This window comes from Myxine glutinosa, chromosome 14 (assembly GCF_964187855.1).
Source record: "Myxine glutinosa chromosome 14, kmMyxGlut1.1, whole genome shotgun sequence".
NCBI classification, from domain to species: Eukaryota; Metazoa; Chordata; class Myxini; order Myxiniformes; family Myxinidae; genus Myxine; species Myxine glutinosa.
The window spans coordinates 47,364,678-47,389,478 of NC_136274.1; the positions used below are offsets into that span (position 1 = coordinate 47,364,678).

The 24,801-nt window shown below is 46.0% G+C and overlaps 1 protein-coding gene across 9 annotated transcripts in view; it reads right to left on the reverse strand.

Moving 5' to 3' along the window:
• The window catches only part of STXBP5 (syntaxin binding protein 5), a 282,257-nt gene that overhangs the window by 121,057 nt on the left and 136,399 nt on the right, over positions 1 to 24,801 (reverse strand). For all 9 annotated transcript variants that reach the window (XR_013621432.1, XR_013621431.1, XM_078768412.1 and 6 more), the window contains exons 6-8: positions 15,236 to 15,299; positions 4,604 to 4,687; positions 2,021 to 2,144 (exon numbers count right to left, since the gene is read on the reverse strand). Coding sequence is in view for 7 of the 9 variants with exons in the window: in XM_078768412.1 (XP_078624538.1) it covers positions 2,021 to 2,144; positions 4,604 to 4,687; positions 15,236 to 15,299 (272 nt within the window). In the remaining 2 variants the exon portion in view is untranslated. The remainder of the gene's footprint in view (positions 1 to 2,020; positions 2,145 to 4,603; positions 4,688 to 15,235; positions 15,300 to 24,801) is intronic.

Here is a 24,801-nt window from a genome sequence, read left to right on the forward strand (position 1 = left end):
GATCCTGTGTGGAGATGGGAGAAACTTCCAGAAGGACAACCATCACTGCAACACTCCACCGATCTGGGCTTTATGGCAGAGTGGCCAGACGGAAGCCTCTCCTGAGTGAAAGACACATGAAAGCCCACTTGGAGTTTGCAAAAAAGCACCTAAAGGACTCTCAGACTGTGAGAAACAAGATTCTGTGGGCTTTCATGTGGAGACCTACTTTGATATAGATACTGTACAATTTCTATAGAACTACGCAGTTCATTCTTTGATAGAACATAATAATCTATCTATCTTACATACCCTGGTGACCTTCTGTTAAAATTTTTGAGTTACTTTTTTTCAAAGATGAAATTCTGTCAGTGAGTGAATGAGTGATTGAATGAGTGGGCGAATGAGTGGGCAAATGAGTAGGAAAATGAGTAAGCGAATGAGTAAGTGAATGAGTAAGGGAGCCTGCAGCAATTCTCAAATATACTATAATGCATATATACTGGTGAAGCTCTGTGCTGTGAAATGCTCCAATCTTGTTTTTGTCTTTTAAACAAAAACATAACATTTTTGTTGCCGAAGCACAGATGCATCTTTTCTTATCGCTGGTCCTGCATGATCTTTCCATGAGATTCATGCCTCAGTTTTTTCATCATAACCATTTCATTCCATTGTTGAAGTCTGCGTTAGATTGCCTTCGAATCATGGACTAATGTTATTTAAGTGCATCGATTTGGGGAATGGAAGACAAACAATACATTTTACTGTGCATGCCCTCACATTTCACAGATTGCAATAATAAAATCTGGTATTTATGAAGAGATGAGCTTAAATTACGAATGACAACATCCCAAAGGTCAGAGCGTACAAGCTAGCGCATTTTAAACATCAGTCTAAAACACATAGATCCACTTTCAGGCTTTGCCAGCAAGACAAGATTGGCCTAAAATTCAAGTTCCTTTCAGCAAACATGTATACACACAACATCAGGGGGAAGAAGAAGCATACTTTCACATCTTCAGACGCATAAGATAGAGCTGCTGAGATGCTTTTTTCTTGGCTATTGGGCACAATCCTGGTCGGGTCGCCACTCCGACTCTGACAGGATACTCGAATGGCTCATTCTTCCCAGTAAGCCGATACTCATTTTGCCAACTTCAGAAGAATGGCATGCTGCGTAAACCCATTTGGTGTTGTGTTAACAGCATGACAGGGGCTCAAACTCAGGATCCTAAAATCTTAAGCCAGCCAGCTTAACGGTGAAGCATCGAGAAACCAGGAATCAAAATGATGAGCTCTGCAAATAAGACTTTGATGTCATCAGTGACCTCAAATGAGAGCGATCAAAAGCAAAAAAAAAAAAACCACCTTTAGAGGCCATTTTTTCCCCGCAAGCGGGGGTTGGCCTTTTTCGGGGACCGTGGTTGTTGTTGTTTTTCGGTCCCCTTTTTGAAGCAATGTTTTACGGCCGGATGCCCTTCCTGCCGCCAACCCTTTTTGTCGCCTTTTACGACAAGCAGGGAATTACCAGCAAGCTGGTACTCAATTAGCCGACCTCGGAAGGATGACAGGCTGAGTCAACCCCCCTGGCGTTAATTCAGCGATCGACTGGGATTCGAACCCAGGATCCTAGGATCCTAAGCTGGCACCCTAGCCGCTAGCCCAACACCAGGGATCAAAAGCAAAGAACAATATTAATCAATTTGGGAAAAGCATTACAAAACGTGATCGAAATTGTGCAACTGAAAAGCGTAGCAGTCGAGGTAATTCGCCGATATAAAAAAATGAAATTGAAAACCTTGTAGCCAATGTAGAAACAAGCCCACCTAAAAAAAACAGCAGGCCGGTGGTGTTTAAGACATCGTTGTGTTCGCTGGTGAGAGATAAGGTGCATTTCCATCTGAGGTTGTCACTTACCCAAGTACAGGATGGGGAAGTTGATTTCACAAACATGCTCTTTCATGATAGTTGCCAAGAATAGTTAACTTGTCTTATAGCGAGATTAATTGGAATAAAAAGTCACAATCTGCTTTGCTCTCACCATGTGGTACCATGATCTGTGCGGGTTTGCCAGGGTTCCGTATATTCCACATCGTCAGGCTTCCATCTGAATGGCTGCACAAAAACTGCTTCCCCTCATGGTGCCATGCCACGGAATGGATTGCCTGATAGAAAACAATACAAATAAATAAATAAATATACAAATGAGCAAACAAAGGTTATCCCCCATCCCCACCCCCAAAGGGTAGCACAGCAAACTGGGTAATGGAACGAGAGAGGTGTGGGCAACAAAATTCAGAATGGGAGGGTGGAGATTAATTCATTAATTTGTTGGAAGGTCTATAATTGCAAACAAGGTATTCGGATTAAAACGACAATTTGGGAGAGTTTACACATGTAACGTAAAATTAACTCGAAGAATCGGTGACAGGAAAACGTCATTTTTTATTTAAGACAGTAATATGTCATGGCAGAATCCTTGCATGTAATTTTCAAAAAGCCCCCCAACCTCCCCCATTTCCCCCTTTGCCGCCAATGCGAGCCCCATCCAGCCCTCGCTGTTTCTTCTCCCCCTGCAGCACAGCAATTTTTCAATTCAGCATGTGAGCCAAATGAGACTTCATCCTCCCACACTCTACGCTCCTTGAGCCAAGATCATCTTCCCTTCCCCACAATGGACTGCCAATTTCTTGGCCTTCACTCGATGCCTTGAACAATCATCTGCTCCGTGGATTCCCGCCAGCTCCCTGAGCCATTTCGATGGTGGCGTTACAAGCATGCTGCACAAAAGCCAACCCACTTCCAGCATCGCAATCCCCATAAACCCGAACGGCTGAAATCTTCCTGGACCCCTGGTCATAAGATCTGTGATGATGCTCAAAGAATAATCACTTCGACTGCATAATGAAGTCAGGAAACGGCTTAATAAACTTGATCTTTGTTGCTTCTCAGGCAGATCAATTATCCGCATCACAGTTAATGTGATATTCTCTCAGGCAAGACACAAACATTTTAATTAACAAGACTCTGCGCTCCTCATTGACATCGAGACTCAAAATTGCAGCCTATTGGGAATGTTTCGTATTCATATACGAGAAATTGAAGAAACCCTGCCCACCCCACCCCCCTCCCCCATGCAGAAATCAGGACATCATTTATTTTATTTTTTATTTTATTTTGTGTATAAAAGTGGAGGCTCATGTAAGAGCAAACATATTAAACACAAAAAAACAAACGGACACATAAAGCATATAATAAAGGGAGCGGGAGACGGAGAGGAAAGCACGCAAGCACAACAACAGTGGAGAACGGGGACGTGGGTAGATCTGTGGAAGGGAGAGGGCTGAGGAGGGGAGGAGGGAGGATACACGGTATAAAACAAATGGACACTACTAGGAATTTCAGGAATCAAGTCGGATATTGAAAGAGGTGGATTTGGGGTGTACTAACGTGGGTAGAAAATATCAAGGTTTTGGATGGGGGAAGATAAAGCTTTGGATGGGGGAAGACATTGGCATACAGTATCAGAAATCATTGCTATATTTGAATTTCAGGCAATCATGACTTCGTGCACTTTTCATTGTTGGTGTACGTTTGTGACGACCTTCAAAAGGTCTTTCTGCCTTTGAAGTATTTAAGGGTTGTGATCCTGGTTCTGCAATGTCTGTTCAAGGATACCGTTGAAGTCGGTGTTCCCGCAGGCATGCTGCCAGAAAACGAGGGGCCCGAACCCAGGAGTAGCTTCCTGGGAGGTTGCCTTATCATTTGGCGCACCATCCCGGGCCTCCTTCTTTCTGGGAGGCCCTGCTGAAACCACTTGTTTGTTGGTGCCATTTAAAGTGCTCCTTGTTCGTCTGCAAAGTCCCTTGAAGACCCTTGCCCCTCAATTTTACGATGCACCAATAATCTGTGGCACCCCCATCCTGATGAAATTTTCCTGCATTCCTTCATTACTTTCCAGCCAGGGGGGGGGGGGGGGGGCCTTTGGTTTTTTGGGCTCCGTGCTGTTAATAAAACCAGAGGTTCCAGGGAACCTGAACTCAACTAGTCTATATCAATATGGTTAGAATATGCATAATAGAACCACAAACTATATAGTTTATATGTGCTAAAAATATATGACAAAAATTGATTTTCAATATGGCCGCCCTGCCGCGCCCATTTTTGGGCGTGCAACGCCCAAATGCAATCCCAAACTAGTTTATGTCTTAAGCGTAGACGCATAGACTTAAACTAGTCTACTTAAAAAAAACTAGACTTAAACTAGCTACATAACAAGTTTCATCAAATTTAATCAATATTTGTGACTTTTAGAGCGTAGACGTCGAATTGTTTACAGACGACAGACAGACAGACAGACAGACGACGGACACTGGGTGTCGACAAAAACTCAGCTGGACATAGTCCAGTTGAGTTAATAAATATGAAAAAATTCTCAAAAACAATTGTTACAAATGCTCTTTTGGGAACTCCACGTATTGCATAAACTCGAGATTTTTTTCCATTCAAATAGGGAATGCAAATACCAACCATTGCAGGCAAACCTTTACACAAAAGACACACCACGTGACACTATACGTAGCAGAGGTTGTGTTTGAAAGCAGAAGACAAAACGCCGACGCACCTCATCGTAGTAATATCTGTATTCAGCTTTCTTGGACTTCAGGTCCCAAAGAACCACTGTTCCTTGCTCATAACCAACCAGAAGCTGTGAGGATGCAAACCAAAGGGAAACATTATGGTGAAAGATATCACGTGACAAGGAATTCTAAAAACATAAAATGAAATAAAAACTAGAAACGAGATTCAGGTTCAGACCAGTTTCAGGAACTAGATGGCCATTAACACAGTCATTACACAAACACAATGCCCAGCCGAGACAATTAATGAGGCATTGTGTGTGGCCCAGCATGACTAATTAATATCATCCAGTTGATGCACAATTATAAAATTAGCTTGACCTAACAACATCCAGATTCATCGTGCATGGAAAGAATGGGCTTAGCACGTAGAATATAAATAAATTAAGAGGAAGTTAATGGGATATACATACAGCACATGCATGATGGGCCAAACGGCCACCTTCTGTCAAAGTTGCCATATCTACCCTCGATACATAAGGCCCTCGACAACAACAACAACAACAACAACAACAATTTCAAAGTCCCTGCCACTTGCGGTATGAACCCGGGGGTTAAATCCAAGAAATCATTATATATTTCATGTGTCCGCCAATGTTGATTGCATATCCAAAGTTTCATTAAAACAAGTATAGAAATGTGGCCTTAATTGCATTTTTCAGTACTTGACCTTTTGACTCTACCCCAGGGAATGGGACCAAATATGATACTGCTTGTGCACCTCTTGCCAAATGGTGATCATAACTAGCAAGTTTGGTGAATTTCTGCCCAACCATTTCAGAGGAGATAGCGTGACGGATGGACAGACAGACAGATGAAAAATCACTCATAGAGCGACACTTGGCAAAACAGAACAAAGTATAATGGCACTCAGTAGAGCATCCTTTTGACCTCAAAAATAATTAGAGGTTGAATTTAGTGTCCTGATACGCAAATCGTCTTCAAAGTTTAACTTAATCGGATGAAAATTGACAATTCCAGAAATTTGGCCTATGTTGACCTTTTGGCCTATGTTGACCTCAAAAATAGTTGTTGGTTGGTTTCACTAAGCTGATGTGAAAATACTTTTCAAATTTCAAGTCAATCGGATGGAAATTGAGGATTTTAGTAATTTGAAGAAAGTGGTTGACCTTTGGCCTATGTTGACCTTGTGATCCATGCTCATCAAAAAAATTGTTGCTGGTTTAATTCAGTTTGCTGAAATGAAAATCCCATTCAATTTTCAAGTCAATCGAATGAAAAATGAAGATTTTAGCAATTTGAAAAAAAGTGGTTGACCTTTGGCCTATGTTGACCCTTTGACCTGTTGACCCCAAAAATATATAGGATTTTGTCGGACCATTTGGTGAAGAACTCTACCATTCCATTTGGTGAAGATTCGTGAAGATCGGTTTAAAATTGTGACCTGTAGGCAAGTATAAGTGAGCGGACAGACAAACACACAAACACACACAAACCGGAGTGAGCAGCATACTTGCAAAAAAAAAAAAAACAATTGGCCAAGTAACAAACACAAAACACAAACGGCAGTGACCAACATACGTGCAAAATGTTTTTATTTATTTATTGCCAAGTATCAGACAGACCGAGCCGATTACAATAAGTGTGGGATTTTCAAAAGACACGGGGATAAAGATGTGATCTTCAAAGCAGTAAAGAGGAATGATTTACAAAAAAAATGTTTATTATACAGTGTGATCCAAAGTGAGTAGCCACAGGATTAATCGATTTCTATGTTCTTCTTCTCCTCCTACTCTTCTCTTTATACAGAGTGAGGTCCAATGGCACCAAGCATCTGCCAACCACTCTCACCTTGTGTATATCACTCCTCACACAATCCTTCAATCTCAACCACGGTCTACCTCTTTTCCTCCTACCTTGCTGCCTTTGCCATTCTCTCTTCCCCCATCCGCACCAAATGTCCAACCCATCTCAGCCGGCATTTCATCAATCTCCCCGTCAAGGTCATCCGCACACCAATCTCCTCCCTCAATTCATTCATTTTCCTTATATCCACCCTCTTCACTCCTACAATCCCACAATCCTCCTGACCCAATTCTTACAAACCTGCAACCTCTGTTGTTGTCTCTCTCTGTCAATGCCACAGTCTCCAGACTGTAAAGGTCGGCCGGCATTACACAAGACAGCAGAACCTTTCCTTTCAATCTCCTTGAAATCTTTCTGGCTGCCATTAATCCCTCCACCCTCCTCCATTCATTCGCACCCACCCAAACTCTCCTCCTCATCATCTCTGCCTCTGACTTACCATCCCGGGTCACTGTCCCCCCCCCCCCCCCCCCCAGATACTCAAAACTATTTCTCTGTCTGATCTCATTCCCCTCTAACCTGATATTCATTTATTTTCTCTGCTGCCCGACCCACATCACCTCTGTCTCCTCCAAACTCATCTTCAGCACATGCTTCACAATGCCTCCTTCCACTTCCCCAGCACTTCCTGAATCTCACGCCCACTTTCCACAACAGCCAGATCGTCGCATACAAAATCCTCCCCCGAATATCTTTTATGTTTACCTTCCTGCTTACCAGCTCCTAGCTCCATCACCATGGTAAACATGAGTGGGCTGAGAGCGCCTCCCTGCCTCAAACCGATGTGCACATTGAACTTCTCAGACATCCTATGACCAACCAAAACTCTTCCCTTCATTCCCTTGTACATCCCTTCCACTAATTTGTGTGTATATGGGCGGTGTATAGGCATAGAGTTGCTGCTTTGCACACCTTCCAGAAGTAAAATAAATAACATAACCACAAACTATTCAGTCAAATCCCTCTAATGTACAATTACCTTTTCGTTGATTTACTTCACCGATAAACCTTACAAACATTCTTAAGTTTGGTGTTTTTTTTGTATACAGTCTCGGCTCATGGAAGAGCAAGTACACTAAACGGACCAGGTTGCAACAGGACAAAAGGAGCAGTAGAGAGGGGAGAGGACATCAACAGCAGAGTTGAAGGACAAATAGAGGGACTTGCTCAAACAATGGGAGTGGGGAGGAATGGGGGGAGTGGGGAGGAATGGGGGAAGGAAAGAACACATGGGGTGGACAGGATGGATAGAAGGAAACTCCCAGGAGAGAAAACTGGAATTTTGGAAGGAGGAGTGATTGGGGAAGGAGTTAACGAGGGTAGAAAAGATGATGGTTTTGGATTGGGGATGATCTGAGCTGGTGGTTGAACAACTGTCTTGAAGAACAAGATTGAAGAGATTGTGGAAATTTATTCTACAGGTGGGAAAAAAGAGGAACAAATGAGCGAAGTGAGCAGTGATCCTAGATTTAGGTAGTTTCACCAGAAGGGGGTTGGTGGTGGACCGTGTGCCCTGCAGAAATGTGGGGCTGAGGAGGAGGGGGGGGGGGGGGAGGGCAAGGCACAGAAAAAACAGAGGGTTCACCAAAAAGGAGACGGTAGAAGACAGAGACCACCAACCTGTCTGTGATGGCAAAGTGACAGGCTCATGTACACATGGCTTCATGGCCCATGTTCACGTTCACATGGCCCATGTACACTCAGCTTCAGCGTAGATATTCCATTGATTAGTGACAATTATGCTATCAAAGTACATTACTAGCAAACTCCTAAAATATTCCGCACTCTATTGGGAACAAATTCCCTTACAAGAGCTCAGTGGAACTGGGTTATCCACTTGTATTGTATAAAGTAAAAAATATACAACATGTAAGGACTAAAAAGATCTATATTCTTCTCTAATAGTAAAGAGAATATATTTATTAAATCAATTAGAATACGAGATTACCACTGAAAGAGTAAATTACAGTCAATGTTTGAATTGTTGGCCGATAACTTGCAGGCCTTTTGATTCTACATACATATGATGTTTGGACATTTATAAGCAAGCTCTACTCTCTAAATAGCTCACCTGGAACGAAGTTGCGGGGAGCTTATGCGATGGCGCGTTGTCCGTACATCAGTCCGTCAGTCCATCAGTCTGTCCGTCCATCAGTCTGTCCGTCTGTCCGTAAACAATTGCAACTTCTTCTCCGAAACTGCTGAAGGGATTGTGACCAAACTTGGCACAAATGATATTAGTTATGTTGTGACTAGTTCGTTTTTTAAAAAAATTAAAAGTTTTTTTTTTAAATCGGGGTCTAAGGGGGTTTACCGGAGTCAAAGTGTATCCAGGTTTGACACCCAAAAATAGGAATTTGCTTTCTTCTCAGAAACTATACACACTATTTCAATGAAACTTGACCACAACTGTCACCACCCATGATGTACCAAAGTTTGTTCACGGAACTAAAAAAAAAATCTGCCCCTTTCGTGGTATACGGGGGGTGGAAGGGTTGCCCCCCAAAATAGGAATTTGCTTTCTTCTCAGAAACTACACACACTATTTCGATGAAACTTGACCACAACCATCACCACCCATGATGTACCAACGTTTGTTCATGGCACTAAAAAAAAAATCTGCCCCTTTATGGGTATGATCTGCCCCCTTTATGAGCCTGGCGTTGGCTTAGCGGTTAGGGTGCCGGCTTGGGATCCGAGGATCCTGGGTTCGAATACCGGTCGATCGCTGAATGAACGCCAGGGGGGTTGACTCAGCCTGTCATCCTTCCGAGGTCGGCAATTTGAGTACCAGCTTGCTGGGATGAATGATCACGGTGTGTACCCCGATTTAGAATAGGTACACCGTATCCCTGCGCATCGTAAGAGCGTGACCAAGGGTTGGCGTCAAGAAGGGCATCCGGCCATAAAAACATTGCCTCAAACAGGGAATCATGATTGTCATGGGGCCCGCAAGGCTAACCCCCGCTCTAGCGGGGAAAAATGGCCTTAAAACGATCATTCATTCATATTCATATATGGGTATACGGGGAGGTGGGGGGGTTGCCCCCAAAAATAGGAATTTGCTTTCTTCACAGAAACTTCTCAGAAGCAATTTTGATGAAACTTGACCACAACCTTCATCACCCATGATGTACCAAAGTTTGTTCACGGCATTAAAAAACATCCGCCCCTTTGGGGGGGTTGCCCCCCAAAATAGGTATTTTCTTCTTTGTTTGTTGAAATCTCATGATTATGTTTGTATGATTCCACATGCTGCGCTGTCTTCTAGCAACCACTGAAATTGGTTTAAAATACCTTCACTCAGTGTAGTATACTGTTTATTCTACCAGGTGAGCACCAAGGGTATTGCCCCGATGTTTTTTTTGTTACTTTTACTGCCACCATTTATTTGGGGGAAAATAAGGGGTAATCAATTTGATTAAATACACGTTTTAAAATAATATATGTACAAGCGAAGAATGAATCATTGTAATCCAACCTCCAAAATCCTATATGGCTCCTGACCTTTGGGCCACCCTGTTGTTGTCCACTCAGCTGTTATTAGACCAAAACTGTAGCCTTGTTTGACGATGCGTAAGCCTCGCCCTGTGCCGCTGGGGCAGCAGCGATTTCTTTAACAAAGATCGACAGTACGAGGCTCGAGGCAATGGCTTGCACAGGAATTTGAAATGCACTGCTTTCCTTCCTTATATCAAACTGCATAGGTGCTGGCACAAGTAGTCATCAAGCAAGCACCTCGGGAATTGCAAGTTCACAGGCTTGGGTGATCATGGCGAGGAAATGAGAAAATGAAAAACTTTCAGAGGGAACTTTAACAACATTGTTGACTTTACTTGCCCTAATTAAAAACTACAACGACACTCTTCGACGTGACGGCTTCAACAGATATATGCCCGCGCCCACATTATTACATTGTCATACATACTTGCACCAAGTTTGATTTTAAACCATTCAGCTGTTCTGAAGTATCACATTTTTACCTGACATGATCTCTGACCTCACCAAAATCACCTCACTCCTCACCGTTGATGCCAAAATCTACTTAGTTCATCTTTGCATCATAACATATGCTGATACCAAGTTTCGTCAAAATCCCATCACCGGTTCACAAGCTAGAACAGAAACAATTTTTACTCAACATGACCTCTGACCTTTGACCTCATGCAAACAAAATCTAATCGGTTCATGTTTACATCATCATACATACTTGTGCCAAGTTTGATTTAAATCCCTTCAGCTGTTCTCAAGTTATCACATTTTTACCTGACATGACCTCTAACATGGCATCCTAAAATCATCGGTATGTGATATGCCAAGTTTCAGGTATGGCAGGTCAATAGCAAATTGTTACATGATAGTGTGCTATGTGGGAAGGGGGAATGAAAGGAATGGTACCCTCATTGGTGCTAATTGGTTTACCATGATAATCATTGAAAGTACAGTCAAAAACGTGTGGTATGTGACTGGTCGTTTATTTATACGGGTGGTGCTACCAAACTCCTAAACATTTTGGATAAATAACCATCTACGTGAGCACTGGTAAACCTTAACGACGTGGATTTGAGAGGAATTAGGACATGGTAGTGAGCCTGGAATAATTAAATCCACAAATCCCAAAGGAAATAGTGTTCATTGCTGAGGAAGTCGGGAGCCTCAAACCACGATGATCAATTTTTCAACATCGCAGATTGTCCAAGGGCACCACACGCACGATTAATATGTACAGGTCCAACTGACGAGGAGTGAAGAGAAGCACAACTTGTTTTAATGTACTGTGTAGCAATTTGGAAAATGTGTTTCCTTTTTTATGCCTCCGCCCCCGAAGGTGGCAGGAGGCATTATGTTTTCAGGTTGTCCATCTGTAAGCGGGCTAAACCTCGTTTTTCTCAGCAACCACATGTCCGATTGAGACAAAACTTTCAGGGTAGGAGCAATACCCAATGCAGAATGTTTTTGTGATAATTGTGACATGATATATCACGTGGTTTGACAGCCAAATTAGGTTGAAAGCCGATATTAAAAAAATCCTTCTCCGAAACCGCTTCACCGATCGATGTGAAACCTGTCATGTCTGGTAAAAATGTGATACTTGAGAACAGCTGAAGGGATTTAAATCAAACTTCTTTATTTTAAGACAGTCAACGAGGGCATCCAGCATTGTCACAGGCAGGGACTATGTTGAGACATTGGCGATGCAGTCGCATTGCTCCAGTTTCTTGTTGAAATACTTTCCGTTATTAAAAGCTAGCAGGATACCTGTACTGCCCAGGGTGGTGTGGGGGAGGATACCCAGCGCTGGCCGTGAAATGATGGGGGTTATATTATTAAAGCCAGGTTAACCACCTGAGCAATCAGATGCACAAACGATTGCAACACACATCGCGTGCAACTGGCTTGTTCATATCTAAGCAAGTAGATGGTGCAATAAGGTTTCCTATTTTTAAATCAAGGATGTTTTTTGGGTTATTTCTTTTTTTACTGGCGAGTGTGCAGACCCTGGTGGTGCTGTCGGTTTGTTTTCCTCAACAACGGTCTTGCCCATTCTAAATACCGATTAGAACTGTTACAATCTCAGCTGGAACTGTTTTGAATGCAATATTGAATGCAATTGCAAAGTCAAGTACGAGAGGAACTCAAACATAAAAAGTTATAGGAACGAGAAAGAGTGTCCAGGACATGGCAAGATCCTTTATTTCTTTTTCAGTATTGCGTCTCTTGACTTCAATGCACTTGCTCCATGAACTGACAATGCCAGTAAAATAAATTTTCAGATTTCTTGGTCAGGCACGTCTCGGTTGCTTTGAAGCCGCTCCATGTCATCGGCAAATTGGTGGCCAAGCAGGTGGGATTTCAAATATCAAAAGAGAGGAGTCATTGGGAGCAAAGTCAAGGCTGCAACAAACAATATCAGATCAATGAAATGAATGGTGTGTAACAAGCATACATGCAAAGTTTATGATGGCGGTGGTTCATAGCGCTAGGAGGACAAAGCATCAGTGCCACCGAAGCTTGGCAAGTATTAGGCTGGGAGGTTTGGCATTGCCTTCGAAGCAGCGAGTCAGAGCAGGGATTTGGGAGTTGGCCAGGGTGAAGGCGAAAACTCACAAACGCCTCGTAAAAACACCATGGGATATTTTACGTCCACAAACGGAGGGGAGCAGACTGGGGCCCTGCTTCACATCCTTCAGAGACCGGCAGACTTTGTGGTGAAACACTCTGCCTGCAATGAACCAATTGACCAAACTGACAATTTATAGTTGGACGAACAATCAAACTCAGGGGTTTCTCGGGGGTGAGACCTCGGGTGCCTCGGGGCACCTCGGGCCCCGAACTCGGGCCCCGAACCTCGGGCCCGAACGGGCTCGGGCCTCGAACAAACCTCGGGGGTGAGACTAAACTGCTAAGAGGTAAGTGTACTGCCTCTGCACAATCCTGTCAGACTGAAAGCTAATAATGAGCAAACATAATGAAATAATAAATTATCTCTTGCCAATATTTTTCTATGAAAATTTTTGAGCGGCCCCCTAAACAATGGACAAGACCCTAGTTGAGGTGTTGCCTGAAACACAGGGGTATATCACGTCCTTGTTCAGGATTTGGCGCTCCAGTACACAGATATACACCCTGTAAACACAGATAATATTGTCACGCAACTCCAATCAACATCAGAGTTGCGGATAGCCGAAACGGTCTTATTCGGAGGCAACTATCCAAACACGGATTCGGCTATGGCCGCGCGGGAGGAAGAAGGGAAATGGAGGCTGCGGCGAAAGCACTTAACTGCAGCACGCCGGCGTAGCTCCGGTCCTGTGAGAGGACATTAACTGAAGCAGCACAGGTTTGAATGGGAAAGGAAAATAATACAAGGGTTTATTCAAATGAAAAAGGCAGGACAGGTAAATGCGCGCCGATAATAAATATCCTAATCGGGATCCCGCGCACCAGACCTCAAACACAAGACGAGGGGGATCAAATACGAAAGAAACACGTCTTTTGTGTCAAAATGTACGCGGATGCGGCCTTATCTTGTCTTTGTCGTCTTGGTGGCTGCCGTCCAACACCGCTCCGTCCGGCCCAATCGCACACCACGTGGTCCATTGCTCCAAGTCCCACAAGGCCTCTCGGCACCGAGCACCACACACCAAGCACCGATCACCACGAGGTCGACAGCAGGACAGCGAGCTCCACTCGGGCTACACCTCAGCCCAACTCGGGTCGGGATCTCTGAACGACTCGACCAGGCTGCTCAAAACAACTCCCTATGGCTCAACTGCCAACTCTGCGAACTGCGCACTGTGAACTGCCAACACAACTCGGGCTCTCTCTCCTCGTGCTGAACTCAGGATCTCAACTCGACTCGGGTGCACACGAACTCTTGACTCAGACCTCACTCAATGTGCTCAACTCTCTACTCAACTCAATTCCAGGCACATCTGAACTGCCGTCTCATCTCAACTCAACTGCCGAAAATGGCGTCCTGCCCTCGGTAATATCTCCGGCCGATGACGTCAGCTTCGTCGGCCCCCCCCCCCCCCCCCCACCACCACTCTCCACCACTCTCCACCCATTTGTCTATAAATTACAGACTACAAAGGTAGTGTTTTTCTTTCATTTTACGGCACTTAATGGCACCATTATAATGGCACAAAAAGACAGTTGTCCAAGATAAACTTAGCTTTGTGTACAAATTGCTCGGAGTCAGATGAATGTTATGAAACAAAATAAACAACCAATACACCATGCAGGTCACAATATCTCTGCATAGCCAAGCCACAGCAAGTGCACCAATGCCCCTTTAATAGACGCACCCAGGATTAAAACGCTAGAATGCACCTTGTGCTTGTGCCCGAAAGTCCCTGTGCCATTTCAAATTCATGGCAGAGCAGAGATAACCAAGGCTGCTTTTACTCATGGACTATTCATGCTTACTTGAGCCACCTTGCAATTGACATGGGTGGAAATGGAGAGTTGTGGGTGGGGGCCGGGGTGGGGGGGGGGGGGGGGGAGGGAACGGACATGAGGACATACCTTATCATTACTAACAAGACTTCCAGCTATCAAAGACATTGGCATTGTGCCTGACAATAGCAAAGACTCCAATTCTCCTCAAAGCAAACTCAATATGAGAGCCTTGGCTAAAAAGGTTATGGCCTCTATTTCAGGATTCCAGTAGAACAATTAAAATATATTATTTGCAACAAGGAAGTGCAATCGCCAAGGAAGTTTCTACCAATCATTTGAAAGCTTTAAAGACGACCATAAATAGAAAGGCATGTAAAAACTCATTTGATGCATTTTGCTTCCTGATAAATAAATAAAAAATACTCCTGCTGACAGCTCTCACGTTGCAACTGCAAAGGAAGCAGCAATCAAGCTGTGCAAAAGGGCGTTACGTATTCACCCCTGTTCGTTTGTCCGTTTGTCTATGAGCAGGATGTCTCAAAATGCTATGGACGGATTTAGACTAAATTTTGTGGACAGGTTGGTTGTGGGACAAGGAAGAAGTGATTCAATTTTGGTTCAGGTCCGGATCCAAATCCGGCCCATCGGTGGAATACAAAACATAAGCTGCTCAGCCTGGTGGAGGTATGTGCTCTACTGAGTGCTGTTCCAGTTCTTTAAGTGTTTGTTTAGTTTGATTTTAAAAAGTACCATCGACCTGCAAGTGAGAGGCAAAATATGACCCGATAGCAAAAGTCTTTGGGTTCAAAACATACACCTTGACAAACCAGGACATTATAGACTTTTAGGATCAATTATGGGCAATGAAATCAATCAATTCGTACCTTTCCATCATCTCTGGGATTGTCACTGATGTGTACAACGGACCCTGGATGATCCTTGGTAGACCTGCAGGAACACGGCAATTTCACTCAGTGTCAAGTGAGCCGGAATTATAGTCGCTTTGGCGATTAATCAGGTTGCTCCCACCCCACTCACCCCACCACTTCCCAATCCACTGACGAGGCAAAAATATAATCAACATTCACTTTCAACATGGTAGGGTGAATACATCTCACTGGAGGCCAAAATAAAACAATTACCACACAAACACGATCCTGGAAATTGGTGCAACACGACAATCAAAATTGGAAACTTCAGCCAGATGGCAGGCTCGTCTTTAGCCAAATGCCCTGGATCGCTAATGCAATAATTAAGTCCCTTGGTGGAGCGTAGGTAAACCAGGGCTGAGAGAAGGTGTCAGCAGGGGAGGTTCTCAGTATAGCCAAAGGGAAACAACATGTCAGGTGGAAGTCCTGGAACAAGACGAAAGTCTCCTGCACATCCTTTGGCCAAATCGGAAGGACCGCTTTCAATGTCCAAGCAAGGGACTTACCACTTAGACGAGGTACTTGCAAGTCCTCATATTTCCTCTAAAAGCAGATGCCCATTTTATTTTCTCACCTTGATCTTCAGACACAAACATCTGAAAGTGAAAAGTTCCTTTTAAATTTCCTCATACAAAGAATTTTGTTTTGTTTCCGCATTTGGAAAACAAATTACTAAATCAGGAAATCGATTATGTAAAAGCAAGCTCAGACAAAAAATATAAGTGTAAAAGGAGATCATTTCACCCATCTTGTCCCTGTTGCAGAACCTAAAAATATCGTGATGTTGTGGGATAGTGGGTATAGTTTTAAGGCCTTAACCACAGCTTGCATCCAAAAGTAGCCTTTGGACATTTTGAACCATGTGTTAACCATGTGAAATCTCAAAAATTTATGGTTGGATTCAGACGGAATTTGGTGGACAGGATGGGTGCGTAACAAGGACGAATCGATTTGACTTGGGGAAAGATGCGAATCTGGATCCAGACACTATATGTTTTTCAATGTTCATGTGATTCTTCACCATTGAGAGAAAGGCCAAAAACGATATATAGCATGACATTTCAAACAGTTATGGATGGGTTATGACAAAACGAGGTGGATGAGTTGGGTAACGTCACTAGACCAAGCCGTTTCGATTTTGGTTAAGTTCCGGATGCACATCCGGCCCATCAGTGGGATACAAAATGTAAGCTGTTCAGCCTGGCGGAGGTATCCGCTCTACTGAGTGCCATTCTAATTTGCCTGTTTTTTATGTGTTAGGGGTTTCTGTTGTCATGTCAAGTGTCAAATAAATAAATAATTTATTTATTGATAAAGCCGTGGTGCGCCTCATGATCACATAATTTTTCCATGCTCGCGTTTTGGGTTAACCAATTACCCATGGGAGGATCAAATTAGTAATCATCCTGAGTTTTGGAAATGTTCTACAGTGAACATAGAATACTATAGATGTACAACTGCTCAAGCGGCAAGTCACACAAATTGGACAGCTCGGTAATTCTTAAAGCTGCCCTCCAGCGAGGTGGGTACCCACTAAAATTGTATACGCAGTTTCGGGTGGGCGCCATGCATGCGACAATATTAAATGCATTTGAAAGGTTTGCAAGACCCAAGCTTGCATGTTAGAGAGCAGAGTATTGCTGAAGGGCTTCTACACTGGAGAGATACTCAGTAATGTAGCACTTCCCTCCCCCTCGTGAGCACCGTGACAATAATCCAGGGCCATTTTCACGATTCAAAGACAACACCAGAGAGTTGACACGTTTTTGAAATAGATACATCTTTGAGATGCAATGCCTAGAGAATGTGTTTTGGAAAACAGGGAAGCTTGGAGTGAAGAAATATGAAAACCCACAAGCCCACACTGTTCTTAATCAAGCCCTGCCACTTGCTTTCTCCAGATCCTATTTTGAATTGATTAATACTAAAAAGTGCACATAACACTCAAACAACAGGTGGCCAGAGCATCTCACATTCCAAAGAAAAGAGCAATTCTGTGTGGGTCCAACACCAATTGTCATGCAATAATACCTCACTCACACTCCCTTGTCACATAGACACAGACTGGGAAGATGTACAGATTAATAATAAAAAGTGCAATGAACACTCAAATAACAGCTGGCCAGAGCCACTCACATTGGCAAATACAAGAGCAATTCTGTTTGGGTCCAAAAACAATTTTAGTGCAATAAACCCCACTCTCATGCCCGAGACAGAGAAGGAGAGAAAGACAGTCAAAGAGACAGATGAACAGACGGAGACAAACAGAAATAGAGGGTGAGGGGAGAGAGAGGGTGCAGAGAGGATGCAGAGAGAGAGGGTGCAGAGAGGATGCAGAGAGGGACGGGGAGAGGAAACGACTGGGGGAAGAAGAGTCCAGGGGAGGAAGGAAGAGAGGGAGGAGGGAGAGACAGCGGGAGGAGGAAGATACGGGAGGGAGGGAGAGACGGGAGGTGCGGAGTGAGAGACAGAGGACGGGAAGGGAGAGACGGGAGACAAGAGTGGGATGGCAGGGGAGGAGAGAGAGGGAGAGAGCGATGGGGAGGGAGAGATGATGGAGGGAGGGAGAGACGGGGGTCGAGAAGAGTGGGACAGCGGGGGAGGAGAGAGAGAGAATGTTCAGGTGGAAACTCAAAATCACGATTGTATTGAAATATCAAAACAGCGAACATTTCTGCCCCACCCGGTAATGTGTTTACTTCTGGATCGGGAGCAGTTTCGTGCAGATTGAAACTCAAAATCTTAATTGTCTTGAAGAATTTATGAAACCTACCACCTACCATACAGCACCTGCTGGGACCCAAAAACGTTCCACATAGGGTTTGGTGGGGCTAACCCCAAAACCCAAAACTATGGGAGTAATTTGGGGACGGATGAATAGGCACTCCTCCTTTATAAATATAGACACACACACACACACACACACACACACACAATTATGCGACTCCATACTGTGATACTCCACACACACACACACACACACACACACACACACACACACACACACACACACACACACACACACACACACACACACACACACACACACACACACACACACACACACACACACACACACACACACACACACACACACACACACACACACACACACATCTCTACCTTTTTTTTTTTCTTTTTTTTTTATACTGTGAGTGGCAAAGCACCAGTAAGGTGTCCCATGCAGCCCTTGATGCACCTTACTGGGAGCGATAGGCACCGCCTGCCACATGGTACATTTCCTCGTTTCCACCCACTACATGGAGTCGACCTGGATGCGGTTGGGAGTAGTGAAATTACTATATATAATTTTAGTGCTCCAACTTAATGAGTGAACGCTGTGACGTCACCTCCACGTACGTCCACCCTTTCTGCCAAGCTCCAGAAGAGCCATCCCGCAGCTCTAAGGTACATCATAAAGATGTTAATTCAGTTACCGTCACAAGTGCATGAAAAACTCAGTTGACGTCCTGGTTTCGCCCTTATTGGGGGCATCATCAGGGCAAAGCAGCGAGCTTTCCACACACTTGTGACTCTGAAAACCTTTCCGTTATATACCAGTTATTATGCGACTCCATACTGCGAGTGGTGAACCGCCAGTAAGGTGTCCCATACAGCCCTTGCTGCATCTTACTGGGAGTGATAAGAACCGTCTGCCACACAGTACATTACCTCTTGTTTCCACCCACATGCATATACATACATACTGTGGCATTTCGAGCCTAGATCTACTGTAATCTATTGTTGCGGATATGGGATTTGGCCTCCATCCATATCCGCTTGTAAATATTCCCCTATTTCCCCAATACTCCCCAACTATCCCCAATCCCCCATTCCCTAGTCCCATTGTCTGTAAACAACACTCTGTAGCCCCGACCTTCCCCTTTTTCCCCCATTAAATGTCGTGCCCAGGTTCACCGCATCTCACGTAGACAACTATAGGACATCTTGCTAGTTATTCTTAGTCTATGTCAGTTAAGGACTCGTTTCCATTAATTCTGACTCTTCGTTGCACCAGAATGTGATTGTATGGCACCATTAGTAAGTTTAGGACCTCCCAATACCTCCCCGCATCTCTTCCTCATGAAACAACAACACCAACAACAACAACAGCGGCGCGGGGAGTGCGCGTCCTCACTCCGGCTTGGTTAGCCGCCATTGCCCATGTGCTCCGACGGGGTTACCACTCAGGGGCTCACTGTCAGCTCCTCGTCAAGGGCGGAGCCCGGTAACCCCCCGCACCCAATAAGAAGCGGCGGACCGATTCGATCTGGGGCGGAGCTAACGAGCCGAGGGCGTGTCACTCCCCGCTGGACAAGCGCAGGAAGACGGAGGTGACGTCAGATGCGCCTCAGCTTGGAGAAGAAAGGACGCCACCTCCAAGCGCTGAATACCTCCCCGCCGCTCTGGACCGGACCGGGTCGATTCTGCCCCTGAGCCAAGGTGCACCTTGAGCTACCGACTGCCTGCCCTTCCTTGCCATCAATCCCTGTGTGAGGGCGTCTTGTCCCGTTTGTCTGTGGTCTGTCGGGAATAAGATAAGACCGTGTATAAGTGCCCACCTTTCTGTGCTGTACCTCTTGTGCCGTGTAATCTAAACGTTCTGCATATCCCATATTATATCCTCCTCCGGAGGTCTTGAGAACTGTACCCCTGGTGTCGTGTCATTTAACCCAGCCGTTGTGTCCTTTCCTTCATTGATCTAGCGTAGCGCGATTCGGCCAACGTTCGAGTATAATCGGGTAACTTGTGCGAACACGGCGGCCATTCCGCTCGGCCCAGCATAACATCTTAATAAGTCGTGTCCGTAACAATTGGTGTCAGGAGTTGGATTCGGACCTGGGACTAAATTTGTTAGGCCCAAATTTTGGACACCAATTGTGTTAGTACTGTAACAATTGGTGTCGAGGAGTGAGATTGGACCCGGAGCGCGTTTCACGCGCTCGAAATTATAACGGCGAAATTTGATTTTGTTTTACGAAAATAAAAACCCGAATTTTGAAAGTCGCGCTATGGCGGATCAAGACGGCTGGGTTCCGGTAGAGGAGAGTGAGGCAGGGTCGATCCAGGACCAAATTGAGGGACATGGGGAGAGCGAAGCAGTGAGGGTAGCAGGGTCGCAAAATGGCGTCGTCGCGCACGAGGTTGCGGGCGCGCAAAATGGCGCCTCGCACATAGCCACGGCGGCCGCACCCGCTGCACAAGTGGGAGGGATGGCCCAAATGCAGGCCCTCATGGAGCAATTTATGGCGCAAATGCAGGCGTCCTTCAACCTGCAGAAGGACGATATGAGGGCTAATAGTGAGCAAATGAGGGCTGATAGTGAGCGATTGGGTGAGCGATTGGAGGGCCAAATGGGGGTAATGGGGAAGCGGATGGATGCTCAGGGTGAGCGATTGGAGGGCTAAATGGGGGTAATGAGGGACGAAGCGAGGGGTACCGGTGAGGGATTAGACAAGAAATTAGAGGGGTTAGACAATGGGATAGAAGGGGTGAAACATGGGTTAATGGGGGTGGAAAATAGAATGGCTGCCCAGGAGAATCAGATAGAGGGAGTGAAAAATGGGTTAGAGGGGTTAGAAAACAGTATGGAAGGCAAATTGAGGGACATGAGGGACCAAGCGGAAAGGGAAGTTAAACAAATGGGGCAGCAGATAGAGGGGGTCAGAATGGGGGTAGAAACCAAACTGGATGCTCACAGGGAGGAAATGGAGCAGATGAGGGTGGCATCTGGGCAGGAGATGCAAGTGATGGGAGAAGAGATCAGAAGAGGTGTGAGTGAGGAGGTCGGAGGAGTGCGCGAGGAGGTGAGGCACTGTAAGGAGCACATGGAGAAGGAGGTGAGAAGGGGGACTGTAAAGTTACAAGGGGGCATAGAGGACCTGACGCAGGAGGTGGAACAGCTGACGGTGGGACAGCCTGAGTTAGTGGAGCAGGTACAAAGGAACACTGCGGTACTAGGAGGGTTAAAAGCGACACAGAAAGAACTAAAAGACGACTTGATAGCGACGAAGAGGGAATGTCAGATGGTACGTGAGGGACTGACAACGAGGTTGGACGAGGTGACAGAGGTAATGGAGACGAAGGACCGGCAGGTGAGGACGCACATGGAAACGGTCAAGGTAGCCTTGGAGGACGAGCTTGAGGAGACGTACCGGGGAATAAAAGAGGTGAAGCAGAAATTAGAAGAAGTGGAAGAAGGGGTGAGCGAAATTAAGAAGCGACAGAGAGGGGATAAGAAAGAGATAAAAGAGGAGATAAAAGAATTGGTCCGAAGTCTGTGTTCGGATCGTGATGATGTGCTCATTAACCGGATGAGGGATTCGCAGGTGATGGAGGAGAAGCGAAGAGGAAGAGGACCCGGTGTAAGTGGTGACCAATATGGTCGTGCGTTTGATGCGCCAGGTGATTTAATGAGCTTGGGGGTCGAGATGGACCCGGGTGTTCGTGAGAGGCCGTTGGTGAAGTGTGCGACAGGTCTGGTGTGCGAAAAAGGAGGTGTGCGAGAAAGTCCGACTCTGGGGTGTGTGAGGAAAAAGTGCGTGCCAAGGAGTGAGGGTGCTGGCGAGAGTGAGTCGGTCGTAGCGCGTGTGCGAGGGAGCACATGGAAGCGCGGTGTGGTAAGTGTTACAGAGGGTGTGACGGGAGAGTGTGCGCAAGAGTGTGCGCGAGAAAGGTGTGTGACGGACAGGTGCATGGGGAAAGAGTGCGCTGTCAAAGGCAAGGAAGAATGCACGCCTGTGGTGAGTGTTACAGAGGGTGTGACGGGAGAGTGTGCGCAAGAGTGTGCGCGAGAGAGGTGTGTAACGGACGGGTGCATGAGGAAAGAGTGCGCTGTCAAGAGTAAGGGTGAGTGCGCTGTCAAGAGTGGAGGTGAGAGTAGTGAGAGTGACAAGGAGCGTGAGTTGGTTGTGACAGGTGAGCGAGGATGTACACCTGGAATGGAAGGATGCACACCTGGAATGGTAGAGCGTGAGTGGGAATGCACGCTGGAATTGGTAGTGAGGCACGTGGTTGGGTGTGCGAGTGAGAGCACACCTGTGATTGTCACAGAGGAGGTGACCGAGGAGGGGGCGCGAAGAGGTGTGTTGGTGAGGTGTGCGAGCGACGAATGTGTGCCAAGGTGTTCGGTGGTCAGGTGTGTGACCAAGTCTGTGAGTGGAATAAGTGTACCTGGGTGTGTAAGGAAAGGTACGAGGAGCATGGGAACAGCTGGAGGTATGAACAAGAAAGGGGTAGCGTATGCTTGTAACCATGCAGGTGAGGCATCGACGGTAACCGGGTTAGAGGTTAGAACGACTTATAGCCGAATCGGGCCCTCGGTGCGTGCCGGGCCTCGCTTTGAACGGCCGCGTCCGTGCTCCACTAGGCGGAGCGGGCAGCGCGATAGGAAGGGTCGTCATGGCGACCACTTTTTGTTGAGGCATTCCGGCAGGTCGAAATCGGGCAATGGGATGGCTCCGTGCCGAGATGGTGCGAGGGATCTCGGCCCGGGTAAACCTCCTGCCCTGCACCGAATGCGGGACGTGTCCAGCCGCTGGCACGGAACAACCCGCATTCATTGCTCGGCTTTACGAAGCCGGGCTTTGGACAGGAATTGGCGCACCGAGAGGCATTAGTAAGTAGACTGTGTGATGAGGTTAGTGTTTTGGCCCCGAAATTAGTAAAAAAACAAAATTTGATGATTGGCAAAGGATTGGTAGTAATGATTGGCAGATGATGGGTAGTGAGTGGCAAATTTTTGATTTGTTGAAATTTGATGTGCAAAATTGGTAGTGGGAGATGCCCGATGTGGTGGGATGGCAACTCTGTCATCCCTCACAAACTGGGGCAAATGCGCAATAGTTTATGGGGTTGATGGCAGTGAAAACTAGCCCGGATGGGTTAGGATATTGATAGGGCCCTAGAAGATGACATTAGGTAACGTTAAGGTTTGGATAGTGACTGATACCTGTAGTGGGGACGCAGGTAGATTAGTATGGCTGATAATGACGTGGGAGCGCAATAGTTTAAAGGGACGACTGGGAAGCGCAAGTTTCAGAGGGGAGTAGTTAGATGAGATGATGCTGTGTGAGGATGGAACAGGTGTGATTGCACAAGTGTGCAACTGAACAGGTGTATGGAGCAGTGTATGAGTAGTGAGTGTTGTGGATCAGCGCGAAAGCGCTTGGGGAGAGAAGGGTGCAGGTGGCACCAGGTGTGAGAGCACAGGTGTGCAAGTGCAGGTGTGTGGAATACATGGAGTATTGGAATGAGTGGTGTGGAGAGAGTTGGAGTAAGTGGTACGGAGTGGTGTGCATGGTGCGAAGGTGTGAATGGGGGAAGAGTGGACCCCCATCACGATACCCGGGGCGGGTAGTGTAAGTGTTAGGTAGAGGGTATAGGTAAATTGTGGTTGGATATTGGCACTTGTGGTGCGGTTGCAGAATGGTATTGCGGATGGGTGCATTAGTGTTGTGGAAATGGCTGGGCGTGTAGCCTGTTAGTGTGTGTAGTTGGTTGGGCACTCCACCACTGTGAGGATGTCGGCCAGGTGAGGCCGCAGGTGGGCTCTGGGAGCCGTTAGTGTCAGTGGGGCCCGAGGATCCGGAGGACGGACCCGGGTAGCCCAGTGCCAGAGAGGGCACCGAGTGGGGAGAGCGCTAGAGGGCCTTCCCCAGGTAGTTAGGTTAGGGTAAGGAGCAGGTAAGCTCGGAGGCAACTACAGTGGTGGAGGTGTGCAGGTGGGTAGACCTGCTGGGAGAGCTACACGTCACAGCCCAGAAATTGTGCGAGGGCACCGGGAGATGAATCGGGGGAGTGAGACCCCAAATTGAGAGGCACCACAGATTGGTCAATGGGAATTGGTTTTTAGAACCCATAGTGTAAGTGGGCCAATGGTTTGGCAGGAGAAAGACCCCGGGTAATGTAAAGTTGTTAAAGTCATTTAGGAAATAGTTAGGATTGATGAACCTGTCGCACCATACGCAGCCACTTAACTGTGGTGATGATGACTCCACACCTGTGTTTTCTTTGTTCTGTGTGCAGGAAATGAGAATTGCTGTGAGGATTTGTGAGACGCATCACGACATGGATGAGACATTGGGGTGATTCCATCTCTCCCTCCTTAGGAGGGACTGATGATGAATTGGTGATGGCAAATTTTGATGTTGAGTTGGAGATGGCAAATTGTGATGAGAGTTGGAAATGGCAAATTTGATTGGTTAGGAGGGAGAGAAGACGAATTTGGTTTATGGGAGGAACGGGGAAGACAGTAGGGACGTTTGTTGATTTGTAAAGTAGATGTTTATGGGTAGTGTTGTGTTTTGTGGATACAGTAAGGGGTAAGGGAGGGGCAATGTAGGTTACCTGGTGGGGGTGGGGGGGCGTACGGTAGGAACGTACCTGTCTCACCTGGTTCCCATGTGCCCTCAGTGTGCATCATCTTGTATTGCGTGCACTTTTGCGCCCTTACCACCTTACTCACTTGTCTTCTTCTTTTGTCTCCCACCTCCGAGGATCTGGCTTTGGGGAAGAGAGAG